This window comes from Mya arenaria, chromosome 10 (assembly GCF_026914265.1).
Source record: "Mya arenaria isolate MELC-2E11 chromosome 10, ASM2691426v1".
Lineage (NCBI taxonomy): Eukaryota > Metazoa > Mollusca > Bivalvia > Myida > Myidae > Mya > Mya arenaria.
This window is the reverse complement of record NC_069131.1, coordinates 27,482,473-27,500,130: the sequence shown is the minus strand read 5'-3', so window position 1 is coordinate 27,500,130 and position 17,658 is coordinate 27,482,473. Positions and strand designations below refer to the sequence as shown.

The 17,658-nt window shown below is 34.1% G+C and overlaps 1 protein-coding gene across 3 annotated transcripts; it reads left to right on the top strand.

Moving 5' to 3' along the window:
• Positions 1 to 150: 150 nt before the first annotated feature.
• On the top strand, positions 151 to 6,487 carry LOC128205349 (baculoviral IAP repeat-containing protein 2-like). 3 transcript variants are annotated; one of them, XM_052906919.1, is made up of 8 exons: positions 151 to 200; positions 2,312 to 2,720; positions 3,041 to 3,325; positions 3,539 to 3,675; positions 3,818 to 3,872; positions 4,147 to 4,272; positions 4,530 to 4,616; positions 5,377 to 6,487. In XM_052906919.1, exons 2-8 carry the CDS (start codon positions 2,369 to 2,371, stop codon positions 5,601 to 5,603), a joined length of 1,269 nt encoding a protein of 422 aa, XP_052762879.1. In that variant the 5' UTR covers positions 151 to 200; positions 2,312 to 2,368; the 3' UTR covers positions 5,604 to 6,487. The 3 variants fall into 3 exon arrangements, with proteins under 3 accessions (XP_052762879.1, XP_052762880.1, XP_052762878.1); XM_052906920.1 differs by lacking the exon at positions 151 to 200 and having other exon boundaries at positions 2,248 to 2,720; positions 3,044 to 3,325; XM_052906918.1 differs by lacking the exon at positions 151 to 200 and having other exon boundaries at positions 2,248 to 2,720.
• Positions 6,488 to 17,658: the final 11,171 nt, after the last annotated feature.

Below are 17,658 nucleotides of genomic sequence, written 5' to 3'. Positions count from 1 at the left end.
TTATGCCAATATGGTAGATTGAACATGCATACATTATAGCCAAACATATCGTGATTCATGGTTAACCATGCATTCTATTTTTAAAACTTAGGAATCCCAATATGGAAAACCAAAAATGAAGGCGTTGGTAAAAGTATTTATACTTGAAATAGGAGTGTATTTTGTCATATGACATCTGGAGTGCTATATGCTTCGACAAGGTAAGAATTCTTTGATATTTTCTTCTACGTTCGTTCCCTGCGAAAACGTTCAAGATGTAATATTCGGTTTTAAAACTACTTTATGTGCCTTCCATAGTGCATCGTCGTGTATATGTCATGAACAAAAGAAATGTTAAAATGAATCATTTTTTATTAAGTTTTGAGTTTCAATATTTATCGAGCATAATACATATATCCGTTGCAACATGTGTAGCTGTAATTAGGAGTTGAGACAGTTTAATAAAAAAGGTTTTATCAGATTTCCATTAAAAAAACATTTCATTTTTTATCTGGAAATGTCTTTATACAAAATGAATATGATTTGTGTCAAAATAGTCAGTACCACCCAATCAACGAAGTTTTAGGGCTTTGTGACCATTGCAGCTATATTAAAAAGAGATATTTGCACTTTTGAAACCAGGAAATGAATTGGCTTTTGCATTATTTTATTGTATATCTTTCTTAGTTAATAAATGGATATTTAGCGGTAATAGTCTTCTTATATATTGGACTTCAATATATCAATATATATTCAATATCAATTTTCGAGCGTACATATTGCGATCTGATATTTTGTACGAAGTCATATATTATCATAACTGATTTCCAGACATTTAGGCAAAATATTGCTCATAAAAAAAGACAAAAAAAGTTGTCAAAACAATCAATCTTTGAGACAGCAGCTCTATATATTAAAGATTTGTTTAATTTATTATTTATAGTTAGTCTGCTTAGTGGCCACCTCAGACCTTAGCCAATGGGGTCGCCGGACAGTTTCAGATTTAATCATTTAGAAGAGCTCTATGAACCATAAGTCCAATATATAAGAAGACTATAACCGCTAAATACCCATTTATTAACTGAAACAACCGCGCAAATTCCATTTTGTAATTTCTTGGTTTTATTAAAAGATTGAGTCAGAAACTCGCGCAAAAGGCATGGAGTAGGATAAAGGTAAATCTTACTGAACACGAACAAAATAATTTTCTTCTAGACGATAAATTGGCGCCCGGCTATGAAAAATCAGCACTTTCTTTTACTTATTTTCTTGCAGTTTCATTTAAATGAGAATTATTATTTATTTAGGAAAGAGCTGTAATTTAACGTTTTGGTATTTATTGTATTAAATTTGAAGATAAATTGATTTACGATATCTTTGAGCACCTGAGGCTGGTATATTTTGCAAAGTTTTCAGCAAAGCTTTTGCGATTTTAATTCTTAAGTAATTTGCTTAGTACACGGATTTGCTGTATTTTCTTTGGCATTTCTTGTATTAGTTTTCATTCTAATAGATTCGTCCAGTGGCCACGTAGCTATAAATTTAAACCCCCATTTATAATGGTAGATATGATTATAACTGTAAATCATATTTTTATTTTTAAGTCAAATGCGCTTAAGATAATAATGCATTAACATTGAAAAAGCATCTACTAAGTATAACCTATATTCTGCCCCTTGCAATGCCATAGTAGACCATTCACGTCCTTATGGTCATTACCTACTCGTGGTCAGTCGTGAAGAGCAGGAAATGTTTCTGTGTCCTCGTACGGAAATCGCTGGATTTCAAGGTTTTTCTTGTGTATTTGTGTATATGTTTGTAATAAACATCATTTGCCATAATAATAATAATAATAATAATAATAATAATAATAATATCACGTTGTTTGAAAAATATATTTACAATGTTTCCAAATAAAAGACGTCACATTAGTTTCATCATCATTATGTGATTTATGTGACGGCAGGGAATACTGTGAGGTAATGGGATATAACAACTGTATGGTGTTTGAACTTAGGGATAATAAGCATTATTTCGAGATTAATGACGCTAATTAAAATATGTTTATCAGATAAGCTTATGGGATCCACTTTTTCCAAATGATGACAGCATCACTAAATAATAAATATAGACCTTTGAAAGCCAAAATGGTTCATTTATTGATGTGCTTATTTTTACATGATATAAAACTCGTGTTTTATAAAGAGTGTCACTCACAGTAGGAACGTATATATTCCTATCCTAGACTAGGCATTATTTGTACTGTTTGGATATTCTCTACTTGAAATTGAAAAATGTGCAAATAATTTAAGGAATAATTTTAATTTTGCAGATCAAGACAAACGCGGTTCAACGTAATCAATTTATCAAAGAAATATTTTAATGGATAATGTTTTCTGGAAAAACACAACCGCCAGAGCATTTGACATCAGCATCGTCGTCTAATTCAAGCAGCAGTAGATCTATGTCAACCAAGGGTAGATTTGATCAAACAGCACAGCCAACCAGTCTTGTGCCACAAAAAGGATTTGCATACAAGGCGAGCCAGTACCAATCATTGCCCGTAGCCTTAACTCAGACCAAGAACACTCAATATACAACATTCTCTACCCCTGTTTCGGGGCTTAAGCAAACTGGTTTATTGGTTCCACTTAAGCATATCAGAAGGGCTGTGGCCGATATTTACACCTTTGCAGTGCAGCCTACGGAAGACCCTCAGAATCAGTTTTGGGAAAAGCAAGGTTCGTTATATAATGGGCCGTTTTTCGAAGTAACTTGTCTATTTTGAAGATCATACTATCAGATCAGGTTAACTGAACCCACCCATGATTTTGTTTTAGTAAATATCTTTCAATGTATTCTGTAAACATGCAATGCTCGTGTTACACAAGCTTGTATATATAGGTATTTACTTTTGTTTGCTAAAATTTTGATAATGATACATGAATTACTTGTTAATCTAAACATGCTTTTTATGTAAATTGTTTTAATTTACATGGCAGTTGCTGAAGATATTCGTAAGAAATAGTCTTTGTAAATATTTTAATCATTTTATCATTAGTAGCAGAGAGTAAACAGATTAGTCCAAAGACGCAGAGACGACCTCAAAATCCTTCATCGACTGCAAGAAACAATGCTACAGCCAGGCAAACACCAAATTCTTCTTCAAGCGCCGTAGTGAGCTCTACAAAGTTTTCAAAATATCCCAATTATACTACAACGGCTTCGCGACTGGTCAGTTTTAAAGCTTGTCAAAACATTGCCACTTCTACACGGCTGTTATCAGAAGCAGGGTTCTTTTTTGCGGGGACTGAGGACTGTACGCGTTGTTTTTATTGTGGGATAGGTAAGTTTAAATATTCCAAATGGATTTAAGACGTAAATCAATCGAAACATAGGACTAGCTAAAGAACAACACATCACCACCTTCCAAATGCGTGGTTTTGGATCCACGATATAAAATTAATGCGTGACTATCGAATACATGTGCATGTAGAATAAAGCAGTTCTAAGGAACACTACAGTTCTTGCTATATATGTTTGTTTTTAATGTTTAAAGGATTGCGACATTGGTCAGAGAACGACGACCCTTGGACTGAACATGCTCGGTTTTCGCTTGATTGTGATCACGTGGTTTCAGAGAAAGGGAGGGAATTCGTGAACCTGGTTAAACTTGCACTTGAACTGACGAACGAGGTAATAGAACTAAAATTATTGCACTCCTTATAAAACGGCATATAAAATCATCCACATCGCCGAAAGATTAAGGCTGATTTTATAAGCTGTTGTTATCTTGATGATTGTACTAAATACTTAAAATATATTGCCTTACTTCTAGAAAGAAACAGGAGCAGTGCAAACAGCTGACATCTCTAAATTATCTACACCTAACGGTAAGAAACCGCTTGAATTAAATACATTTATCATTCTTCAAGCCATGCGATGAACGATTTACAAATATCCATGGATAAAATATAATGTAAAGCCCAAAGACATACGCAAAATAATGCATATTTTTACGATTTTTGATTCAATGTCATTTGTTCTTAGAAGTTTCTTCTTAATACAATAATCATTTTTTCCAAATCGACACTTCGTCTGTGGGCCAAGATAATACGTGATGCAGCACCAGTAGCGGTTATAATAACCTATATTATTGTTTTCCAGCTAGGCAAGATTCATCTGATAAAATTGACAAATTGATGAAAACAGAAGCAGCTCAAAGTGTGTTGGAAAACGATTATAGTGAAGAATTGGTTAAAAGGGCGATTGTAAAAGTCCTGAGATCCAAAGGTATACACTTTGATATCTATATATGTTTGCATGTTTATTATAGAAATGTAAAGAGCCTATAAGGAATACTATAGAGGAGGCATTTGTATAAAACCTTTGCCAGTCAGTTCGTCCTTCCATCGTTAATAATTCGTATGTGTTTCATTTTTTTATAATTTAAAAACCTTATTTCTGTTAAACTCTCTTTTTGTATCTACATATCAATTATTCTTACAGATTTTAATATAGCTTCTAACCCATTTAATGTAACATTAAAGGAGCAAACGCCATCACTGGGATGAATTTGATGCAGGAAATACTGGCAATAGAAGACGAAAAAGACCTTATTGATGGGAAATCTATGGGTTAGTATTTTTGTGTTAAAGGTATCCGTTATACTCTTATGTCAGTTTTGATGCCTTGTGACTCTATTAATTTCATGTCATCTCAATCGGTGTACAGAAAAAGAAAAGGTAACACTAATATAACAAGCAAGCTTCATTGGCCTAGACAAGCTGCAAAATGATTCATTTCACGTCCTATTTCAGTTGAGATAAAGAACAAAGGTAAACATTATAACCACCTTATGTATTACGTACTTAAATACTTTAAGTCATTTACTGTACATATGTGTAATCAGTTCGCAATGCCCTCTCAAATAGTGCAAAAATATATTGGTCCACCTGGCATAAGATTTAATATTATGGTTAATACAGTTATCAGAGAACTGGGTATTACTGAATATGTCTTAGCTAGTTTGAGCTATAATAATATATACCTTCTGTACCAGTTTAAGACTGTCAAATTATATCTTAATAAGTGACCGCAGAATGTTGGTATTTGTGAATCATGACTGCGTATCAATTCGTCTGATGACATTCAAGTACACATTTTCATAGGAGGATGTTGGTTTCAGGGCTTTTCCGTATAGTGCCAATTGCTATATATACGATTATACGTTCATGCATTCATGATCATGTTTATAAATTTGTTCATTTCTTGACGTATTGCTTAATTATTATATTGATTTATAGAGGAGCGTTTTATGCATGAGATAATACACATTTTGTTCCGTTCTGCTATCATCGACGTGTTTTTTTTGAATAGGCAATCTTATATATTCAGATGATGTTCCTTCTGCCATGAAACAAAATATGGCGGCAGTACTTTCCCGCGAAAACCAACACCTGCGTGAAAAAACTCTATGTTCCTATTGTAAGCGGCTTGAAGTTTCCCTCGTGTTTCTGCCATGTGGTCACCTCGTGTCCTGTAACACATGTGGGGACAGGCAGAAGTCATGCGTCACGTGTGGCTCAAATGTTAAGGGGACAGTTAGGACATACAAAGCATGAAAAGTTCAGCATTTACCTTTGATGGCATATACAGGCGATGCAATGTAGCGCGTTTTCGTATGTGTATGATTCAACGACTTCTTTGATGTCGGCATAGTGCTCATTTAACTTGTGATTGTATTTCCCTGTAAAAGTCAGATGACATTCAGATAACATTTATAAATCACATCCGCATTGTATAATGTTTTTTTTAAACATTAACTTTGATTTTAACAGACGTTGCTTTGCAAGTTGTTCAACTGTTTTGAATCGACATAACATGTGGCAATGTTAAAATATGACAGTGTCAAGTGAAAAATATGCAGTGTTATCAAATGTATATTTTGTTTAAATTTATTTGTAAAAAACTGGTACGCATTCATAAGCTATTCTTGTTTAACAAAACAGATGTGGGAGCAAACAGAAGTCATGTGTCACGTGTGATTAAGACATTAAAGGGGCAATGCAAAGGTTGAAATGTTCAGCATTTGAGGGCATATTCAGGCGAAGCAAAGAAAGAATTGATAGTGCGTTGACATATTTGTATGATTCAACGATTTCAATATTTGTCGTCATAGTGCAAAGAACAAAGAGTGATCATTCTTCTGTCACAATCTCACAATTGGTGAAGAAACAATTTAGTTTCCTTTGCTTCATTTGTTAATCATCATCGTTTGATCCACATTATGTAATGATTCCATTTGTTTGAACATATCCTTTGATTTCAGACTGTATACATATTTCGTATTTCGCACATGTTACTGTTTGTGTTAAATTTAAATAACATACGGCATTATGAAAATTGGAAATATAATAGTGTTCTTTCAGTTGTATATTTTTAAAAAGCTTTTATAAAACAAAACTATACCGTATTCATGAGCTGTTCCTTTTCCAACAAAATGATCACCGAGAAGTACAATGGTTTGAATATCAAATGTTGTTTTTAACAATAAATTTGGTTGAAAGTGACAGTATTGTTCTTCGTTTAGTTCGAACGGCCGGACTGAAAAATAATCAACTCCTGATCAACTCAGTAATTGCGATCAGTATTCATTAGTTAAAGTGACACTTTTCAGGAGTTAGTGGAACTATCTTTAAAAGAGTAAATTGGTAACCCAATTTTTGTACGGATTTGCCCCCATTGAAATTATTTTTATAAATATTTGTGTTCAAGAGTGTTAAATTAATATCGGACGCTTGGAAAATATAAATCAGTTGACAGATTCGTCGTATTCAATATCACATCAGTTCAATATCGTGTGAAAATCATCATATGCCAAATTCAGAATTAATTAAAAACACAAACGGTAACGCTAAAAAAATGAGAATTTCCATTTTTTTGACCGTCGGATGGGCGAAACGAAACAAAAACAAACCGTTTCGTGAATTTCAATAATTGATTGACATGCTGTTTATTCTACACGGATTGCAATGCTAAGGATTTTTTGTTTAAAATATGGTGACATATACGACAGCCAATCAAGACGTTTTCTTTTGAATTAACGTCTAGGTCCCTTTGAAATTGTTTCTGTTTGCTAGATTTACCTGGTGTAAAGATTTATCTGGGATCAGATGATTTTAGGCTGTTTTTTTATTTTAACAAACATTTCATGTGTTAAATAATATTGTCATATACATTTTGGAGGCATCACATGTTAATTTCCTGATGATGTGCAAGTGAGACGCAATTGAAAGATCTCGACGTCTTTATCTCTGTCCTGGCCATTGGGACAGTCGACACATCCGTCACCTATTTGGTCAATCTTCAATATGCCGGCATCCGTGTTCTCACACTTGCAGAATAACATGGGGATTAAGCGAGCATTTGCCTGATCTGTAATAAATTTGAAGGGAGGACTTTAGCATGCACTGTTACGAAAAAAAACATTTACACACATTAAACATTGCTAATTTTTTTCTTATCCAGAAAATTTATTTCATACACAAATTAGTACGAGTATGTAATTTCAGTTTTGCTCAAAATAACATAATATCTTCATGAACACATACAATTAAAAACGTTTCACTTTAACTGATGCAGAGAAAGTCATATTTTAATGTTAACATAACTTTTTACATGCATCCTAACAGAAAATAAATAGCATTTACTCAATATATAACTGAACTCGTTCCACCATTAAAATCCAGCATGGTTTACTCAAATGTTTATAATATTTGAAGATCGTATAAGATAACAAACGAGAAATCAGACTTTGAAATACTCAAACTTGATTTTCTTTCAGTTATCATTCTGATTAAGATTTGAATAGTGTACTTAGTTGCGTATATGTACAAAAACTATTATTTGAACTTGTGTCACGGTACAAGTCTTGACTTGCAAGCAGTGTGTTCTGAGTTCGATCCAAAGACTGAACGCGTGTTTCTCAGTTGAGCCTATGGGCTGGATATGCTATTGTTTCTAATGGAAACCGTCGGTACCAAATAACATTCTTGTGTGCGACATTAGACCAACGCGTACTTAGGCCAAGCCCCAATAGACAAAATCGTACGTGTTCGTACATCCCGTGATCTCGTTTGATCTAAATAAGGAAAAACATATGGATTATGCAACCACCAATCTTTTTTAATTTGATTAAGAGCAATTTAACTGAGATTGACATTTATTATAAATACACTTACTTTGGAGTGGATACAATTTGTTGAGATCATGACATTATGAATACATCGCACAAAGAAAGGACTGTCACTATCATCATTGAATATTGTGTATACCCGTACACAAAACGTACTTAAATATACTTGGGTGGCACGAAATCCTTCATCATCCACAGAATCGCTGTAAAGTTCACCATTGCGAACATTATCATTGGTACAAGACGCTACACCTTCAGTTGCTGTATAAGACGGGTTAATCAAAATATTAAAATGAAATGTAAAATGCTTAACAACAGTTTACAGTACATAACACATTTTAAATTATGATTGAAACTCCATTGGTACGATAGTGCGTTTTATTTATCGACCGACAATGATAGCTCACCACAGGGAAAAACAGGTTGAGGAATTTGAACTAAGCGTGTCTAAAGTCACTGTGTTAATAAGGGTTGATACAACTCTGTTTAACGTTGTTGTTTTTTCGTGCGTTCGTACAGTAACATAAAACCGGCCTAATGCAAATGGTCGACATTAGAGGTGCTAAGTGAGTGAATTTTCTTAGGAGAAACATGACATTCCTTTTTGATAGGTTCATTCGATTGAAATGGAACCATAATGTTAACACAACGAATACATTTAAAAGCAACAGAAACCATATTGCTTACAATACGAATCGAATTAAAAACAAAGAACCAAATTGTTAACACAACGAATCGAGTTAAAAACAAAATATTTACGCCTCAACTTCCATTCCTTAAATGAACTGCCTTTCGGCAATTGCGTTCATCAATCGATGAACGCAACATCTTCGGATATGTTCGGATCGCAATTCATCGCGTAGAACAAAATACATAAAAACTATAAATAATTGATCTTGTTATTGTTTGTATTGTGTCAGCAGGTTTCGTAAAATATAAATCAACATTTTAGTGTTTAGTTATTACATTTTAAACGTTTTGTTGCCAAACATGTTTCAATTTTACGTTTAAAAGTGATTTCAAGTGGTTGATCTTTTCCCGCGTTATTGTGACGTCATTTGAAAAAAAAAGTTTCCGGTAACAGTCGGGTCGTCCTATTTACAGAATGGATAAGAAAGGATTACCGAAAGGTAATCCGAAATGAAATGAAGTATTTTTTTAATGTTTCTTGAATAAAATAATGAACTATTGGTGTAAATATAAGGAATGAATTGCGGGGTTGGTCTGGTCAAAGTACGCGTGGAGTCCTTCGGACTCCACACACTCACACACCAGCCCAATTGCGTTCATACCCCGATAATGACATCAACCCCGTAATTCATTCCTTAAATGAACCAGATTGTAAACACAGCGGATCGAATAAGAAAACAAAATGAACCAAAATAGACCAGTACACCTGAAACATTTTAAGGACATTCCAACACCAAGCGGTAAAACGACATTAAAAGGAGTCAAACGTTCTGTCTTTTTTCCTTGTTTTAAACTTTGTTTGTAAACTGTATAGTATTTGAGCATTTACATATCAACCTTTATCTTCATAACAATCACCAGCGCCGGCCCTGGCGAATAATATAAATCTAATAACGGGACCAGCATTGTTTGGTTTGTTTTTAATTCATTCTTGACTCGGATGCCCTACAAGCAATTTTGCATGAAAATTAAGAATCAAGGAGCCAATATGTTTGTTGCCGAAGGGTTTGTTTGTAAAAGGAATATTATTTGATAACAGGGGTAAATATACAGATATTTACAATACTGTCTTTATTCCCTATTTTGAATCTTAGTTTTATAATACAAGTAACAGTTTATTCTCATATTTTACATTTTTGAACACTGTGTCATTACCGTCCGTCACAAGTACTGTTAAATTTTATTTTGTTTTTAACCATTTATGTATGATGCATGTATATGTATTTTTTTATAAAACTTAAATGTTGAGGAGCAAATTCGACAGATTGCGAAAGTTGGAGACGAATCGGGAATGTGGAGGGAATGAATGCAGAGAGAAGTCGGTGACGTATCTTACTGGTAGAAAAGTAGGAAGCGAGTGGAACAAAGTCGAGAGAAGTTGAGCAGTCAAGGTTAAGAGTGGCTGTGAATTGCAGGATACAATCGGGACATAGCAATCGTTTTAAAATGTTTTCATTTTTTATGAACCAGTGTATCCATTTCATTGTTATTGAAATTAAATTAGTTGAACTGTTTCTTGTGAATCGAATCGAACGTTGCGTCATAAAGACTTTCATTTTTATTAAGTTTTTGGTACTATATTTTTGCAAGAGTAAAACCTTGATCCTTTGCAACATGAACATGTGTAATAAAGAGCAGAGGGTCGGAGAGCTACTATTTTACAAAACATTTGGTATTAATGTATTCATTACCAATAAAAGCAATAAAGGCCTTTAGATTTAAGTAAGTATTAAACCTACTCAAATAACTTAGATCAGTACGATAAAAAATAAGGATTGTTTTCACCAGGAAGGGTGAACAAGCAGGTAAACAAGAGGTCCATAATATCCTTTTATCGCTCACTTGTAAACCAATGTAACTTGATGCGAACGGAATCTTTGTTTCAAAAAAGGGAAGCACTCTCTTTAAAACAAAAGGGTTAAGAATTGAACCATTTTAATGGCTTAGTTTTCATTGTATTATTAGTACAGAAACAGTAAACAATGGTATTTATTACATGAATAGATACAATCTCCCCTTAAAACATAATAACAGAACAGAACAGAATATTTATTTAGATACAAGCATATACAGCTTATGATCATAAACATTAGGAATATTTAGTAATGCATGCACATACAATACATATGATAACATAAATGGAGTAAACAAAAAGCAATTGAGCAAATATTAGCAAAGTTAGAGTACATATTTTAACATAATTTTCATGAGAGTAAATTTCTTATCCCGGAACGTTTAAATAAGCATCTCTATGTTCATTTGCTTTAAGAATAAATATCGCTAATCTGTGTAGCAAAGTCTTCTTGGTAGTGTTCAATAGTTGCACAAGTTTATACACACTTGGTCTATTAAAATAAAAGCGCGGTATATATTGTTCCCGTAAGTGTACATATTTGTCACATATTAACACAAAGTGGTATTCGTCCTCAATGTCATTAGAGGCACAGAGTTCACATTTCCTCTCATTTCTTGGTATATTTCGGTAACGTCCGTCCTCGATCATGAGTCTGTGTGATGAAAGTCTTAGTTTGCTTAAAGCATGTCTGTGTTTTACATTGTCAACTAAACATAAATATGGAGACATTGCAAATGTTGTTTTCATAGCACTAAATAACACAAGACTTGATGAATTATTTAAACCTTCTAACCACTGCGAAACATAAATATCATTTAGTCTCAATTTGAATTGGTTTATAAAACATGGTATATTAACAACAGAATCTCTATATAGCCATATCTCATTGAAACCCGTTGACTGTAACAGCTGTCTCACATTACTCAACCAGTTCGTTCGCCCTTTAACACAATCATTCATTAATTTACAATATGTTGCATATAATATACAATTAGTGTTGTAACTATTCATCAGTTTAAACCAATATTTAACAATTCTCAATTTCCTATGTATCATCAAAGGGAAACGACCAGTTTCTCCATACAATGAAAGATTATTGGTTGTAATTTTAACATTAAGTATCTGCTTTAAATATTTCCTGTGAATACGTTCAAGATTGTCAGCCGTGGCAAACCCCCACAATTCAGAGCAGTATTCAAGTACAGGCAATACATATGCATCAAATAAATCAAAATGTATATTGACTGGTATATAACCTCCAGCCGTAATGCTTTTAAGTGACATCACCGATTTTATCGCTTTATTAGCTATAGCGTCTATTCCTTTTCGAAATTTACCGTTTGAGCTAATATTAAATCCTAGGTAGCAAAAAGTGTCAACAATCTCAATCAGTTCACCGTTATACACAAAGTCAGTATTATTTCGACCTCGACCACCTCGTTTAAAGATCATGATCTTTGTTTTGTCAACATTTACTTTAAGCCTCCATTTATCGCAGTAATCCCTTAAGCAGTCTAAATGGCATTGTAATCCTTCTGCAGTTTCACTTAATAAGACACAATCGTCTGCAAACATAATGAGAAAAATTGTCAGTTCATCTAGCGTAAGTCCTGCGTTAATATTCTGTTGCATCTGTATCTCGATGTCATTTACGAATAGGCAAAACATTGTCGGCGAGGTTATCTCCCCCTGGAAAAGGCCTACTCCACTGTCAAAGAATTCCGAGAGGTTATTTGTGTGTTTTATGCACGATTTGACCGTGCTGTACATGGACCGGACAATCTTTAATATTTTTCCGTCTATTCCCTCCTTAATCAACTTAAACCAGAGTCCATCCCTATATATCCTGTCGAAACACTTGGAGTAGTCGACGTACGCAGCATACACGTTTTACCGTTCGTTAAGGTACATCTCTACGATATTTTGAAGTATAAATATGGCGTCCGTTGTGCTATGACCTCCTTTAAACCCGAATTGAGCATCTGTGATTTTGTCATATTTTGCCGACCACGTTTTCAGTCTTTCGTTAATAACGTTAGTAAAAAGCTTCCCGAAACAGCTAATAAGAGTAATTCCCCTGTAGTTGTTTACTTCGTCTCTGGGTTCCTTTTTAAGTACAGGTACAATAATACCTTGCGACCAACACTGTGGGAACACACCCGTGTCCATAATGCTGTTAAATAATATACACAATGGCTCTAATAATAAGTCCGCCGCTTCGATAAAATATTCATTAATAATATTGTCTTTTCCACAAGACTTATTTCGTTTTAGCTTTTTAATTGCGCGTGTGATTTCACTTTCTGTTATTCTGTTATCAAGTTCATCAAACATAACATTCCTATCTTGCACGTTGTCAAATTCGGTTAAGAATGTCTCAATCTCAACATCTGGTAGATTTTCAGAATCATCCGCTAAATCTTTGAAATGTTCGTAAAAGTCATTTAAGGTAATGGTAGGGTCACTTTGCTTTTTCGACTTTTTAAAACGTTTCCAAAAGTCCCGTGGCTTTTCTCGTCTTAAGTCATGCATTTGTTTCCCTTTAGCTATTTCATAACTAATTAATAACAACGATAACATCATATCTGATAACCGGCGATAAGTTTATGGGAGTCAATAAGTCATATTGAACATTTTATAAATAACACAATGAGCTTTTACCTAAAATTGAATATGATGGAATTCCATCTCACAACGGAAACGCACGAATACTGGCTCGTATTTTTCCGACATAATATCGATAGTACAGAGTAGTGTTTTTGTTTGGAATCCCTGCTGAGATATTTCAAATTCAATTTTGGTTAACCAGTATTTATTTTGATTATATAATAAGTTCAAAACACATATAAAAGCATACTGACAGGTACTGACAAAGTTATTACGTACGTCGATATGTGTAAATATTAGATAGCAAAAATACGTTCTTCTAGCAATTAAAGTACGTATTTACAGAATTGAGGAGTAAGCATTAATGCTTTTGTTTTTCTTCTTTATTTCATTAGAACAATTAACATGCGTTGTGAAATATCAGAATAGACATGTTGATATATTTGATTCATTAGTCATAATAATTCACTAAAGAAGAATAAACAAATATTGATAATTTTACAGGTTACAAAATGCATTGATATATAATTATTATGCATTTCTATATACATTCAATTATAGTTTGACATTGTATAGTGCGGAAAAAAGAACAGGTCCCAGTATCACGAAAGAACAAATCTCTGACTTAATCTTAAAAAAATGAGTCAAAACAGGACTCATTTGAAGTCAAAACTCATTTCAGTGTTCACAAAAATCTCAAACTCAAATTCAAGAAATCAAGCTCAACATTTGAGACAGCCTTGTAGCACTCTCGATTTTTGTCTCAAACTTAAAAATGGCTGACAACTATGTACATCGTATCCAGCATTTAAAGAGAATCGCAATGTATGTGCAACAGCGGGTTCCTCGATTATATAAAGACAGGGTCAACCCCTTAGATAGTTTGTCTAAAGTGGAAGTTAGGGTGAGATACCGAATTTCCTTCCAGAAACAATCTATGATAGTGAGTTTGTTTTTAATGAACTTTATGCCCAAACAAGACGAAGCTTGCCGCTAACACCTCTGCCATATGTAATTCTTACCCTTCAATTTTTCGCCACTGGAGCTCACCATTTATTCATTTCTAAAATACATTGAATTTATCGTCCTTCTGTGGGACGTGCCATATATAGGGTAACAGACGCACTATGCACGCCTATCAACATATTTATAAGCATGCCTGCAGATGATGTAGAGAGAAGATTAAAGAAGAACGAAATTTACAGCATCGCGGGTATTTAAACTTTTATTTTTATACCTATTTTCATTGTTTGCTAATGTAATTAATGTAAACGTCCGGAAATGCAGTAACTTAATGTAGGTTAAATTCAACTCTCTTTATGCTACACGATAGTTTCGACAGTTACACCCTTGCCTTATATAACTTAAAGAATAAATACATTAATTGATTGTTCATTTAAAACAATGCGGAGGCAATATTTCGTTTACTGTCAATTGACTTTTGTGACATTGTGTGATATCTTGGTTTTCAGGATTCCCGAACGTGCTGGGGTGTATAGATTGCACACATGTCCGCATCAGAGCACCAACAAATAACGATACAGATGTTCGTGAATCGAAAAGGGTTCCATTCAGTTAACATTCTGGTTTAAGGATTTTTAATTTCCATATAATAAAAACTTAATTCGATAAATGAATCATCAAATTAAGATTAAAATGTAAAAATCGCTATGACAATAGGATGCCCGAGTAGGTATGTAGGTGATGTTTATGTAAGTTTTTTTCTTCTTATTTGCTCATGCGATAGATGGTTTGCGGTGCTCATTTCCTCATCACGGATCTAGTAGCTAAGTGGCCCGGGAGTCGTACCTTAGTTGCCCGGGAGCGTACAGGACAGCCGTATTTTCAGGAAAAGCAGACTGTATGCATTGCTTGAGAATGGTGTTTATTCCAATTTATATATGAAATTCATTTTATTGCTTCAATTATAATTGACATACAGCGAACCCATTGTACTTCAATCAAAGCACCGTTCAGTAAATATTTTGCATAACATACCATTATCTGCACTACACACTCTTTGAAAGGGAACTGACTTTTGCAGAAAATGGATGGAGTGTTGCTAGGAGATAGTGGCTATTCATGCAATAAGTGCATGATGACACCATACCGGAATCCCCAGACTTAGACACAGAAGAGGTATTGCCGGACATGTTCCGTCGTGTTAGTTTTAAGAATAAAATCCGACATGACACTATTAGCTATGCATGAATTTATATTTGACAGGTATGTAAATGTCTCAACATGAAACTTTATCATCAAAAATAGTTTCATTGTCATTTCAAATAAAGATAACTAAATTAAATAAATTGTTAAAAATTAATCCTCATGAAATATCAACCAGGGTTTCAGATTTAACAGTTCACTGTGTAGAACTAGTGTTGTCATCGAGCAAACGTTTGGTGTTATAAAGAGGTTTCCTGTTATGTCGTACGGAATAAGGACGTCCGAGAAGAAGCCGTGCAGAACGACAATGGCGTGTGCCATCCTGCACAACATTGGGATTAAGCGGGGGGACTCATTTGGACGCTTTGTCGTCGAGTCAGACGATCACCCAGATGCACCGAACCATCCGGGTGACGTTATAGGAAATTCATTTTGAGATTTGGTCAGTTCCACATATTTTTCGTAAAGTGAAGGGTATAAGTAGAAGCGTAGTGTATCTGCATTAACTGAGTATTATTTAACTTCATATTGGCTGTATGTGTAATTTATGGTGGCATATAACTGCCGTAAGATAACATGTTAACGTTCGCGAATTGTTTCGTGTTAACCACTTAATTTTCGCAATGAAAATATCAAGCTATCTAGTTAATATTCGCGAAACTTCTTAAATATCATAAGACTAAAACCAGGCTTTAAAGTGTCCAAAACTGCCACCTGTTGACTTTTTTAGCTGTACAAAAGGTGTGACAGGTTAACTAGTTGTGGTTTGCGAATTCCACTTAAAAATTAATATAATAACTGGTTAACTAGATAAGATTCGTGTTACCAGTTACCTATAAGTGCATTCCAGATTCAGGCGCTAATAGGTTATCTAGTTATGGTTTGCGAATTTCACTTCGTAAGTTACATACTAACTGGTTAACTAGATAAGATTGGCGTTACCAGTTACCTATAAATGCATTCCAGATTCAAGCGCTAACAGGTAATCTAGTTATGGTTTTCAAGTAGTAACATACTTTCTGGTTAACTAGATAAGATTCGTGTTACCACTTACCAAGTGAAATTCGAAAATCATAAGTAGATAACCAGTTGTATAAATACATTTATAAATAAGTTGTAACACATATCTTATCTAGCCCGTATTACCAACAAGGGAGTGTTAATCCTTAAGGCCATAACAAATTGATGTTTTGTTCTATGGATTAACTCCACCTTTTTTTTTTGAAAATGTAAAAACTCATTTCATTTTTTTGTTCATCCGCACCTATGTTTTACCCGCGAACATGTTTTTTTTGCGGTCATGAGCTTTTTTGATACATCCAGGAAAAAAAAGTTTCTCCCATGGGCCGAGTTCAAAATTTGTCCAAAACAAAGTGAATGATATGGTACGGATAATATACGAAAACTCGTAAAACGTCTTGCTTTCGGTTCCAGTGAACAGCTTTTAAGTTATATGAACATATTTCATTCAACATGTATATCAAACATCAGATTACAAACACAATATCATGTGTTGTACTAAAATATGCATGCTATATTGAAACGGATTAAAACGAAAAAGAGCCTATAATGTTTCTTTCCAATAACACCTTTCGCACCATAGATCCGTGATTCGTAATAAATAACGTCTTAACACTTGTCATTGATTGATGTGAACAAGTTCCCGGTTGCTCAAAGGTGTCGAAACATGTCTTGAGATTAGGAATCTTAAGTTGCGATGATTTAAGAGCTTATATAATTGTACCTTCAGGCTCGACCTAAACTCCCCCAGAGGCGTTGCTCACGTAGAAGTACACTTTCGCTTTACACAGTCGTGAATCGTAAGATAGTAAAAGCCGTGCAATCATAAGATAACAGCTTTCTCCCACCTCAGATAAGTAGATCCAATAATTCAACCATGCTAGAAATTCTTATCTTGACCACGGGCGAAGATAAAAAGCCCGTATGGAACTCCTTTTTTTATGGTCGCCACATTGTAATTACCTCCCTTGTTGAAGACTGTCGTCTGTTGCATCATGGAAACCTTGTCTTGTGGCAATATTTAGAACGCTAATTAAGTATTTCTCGCTTCAAATGTCACCAAAAAAAAAGTTTTCACGCATCTTTCAAGAAATAATGCTTCCCTCTCCTTACAACTATTCAAAGACCGATTTGACTATTAACC

Excerpts from the sequence above, each read along its gene's own strand:
- LOC128205349 (XM_052906919.1), top strand. The coding sequence starts at position 2,369 with ATGTTTTCTGGAAAAACACAACCGCCAGAGCATTTGACATCAGCATCG. Across the intron at positions 3,326-3,538 it reads TTGTTTTTATTGTGGGATAG|GATTGCGACATTGGTCAGAG; the intron begins GTAAGTTTAAAT and ends TAATGTTTAAAG. Across the intron at positions 3,873-4,146 it reads TAAATTATCTACACCTAACG|CTAGGCAAGATTCATCTGAT; the intron begins GTAAGAAACCGC and ends ATTGTTTTCCAG.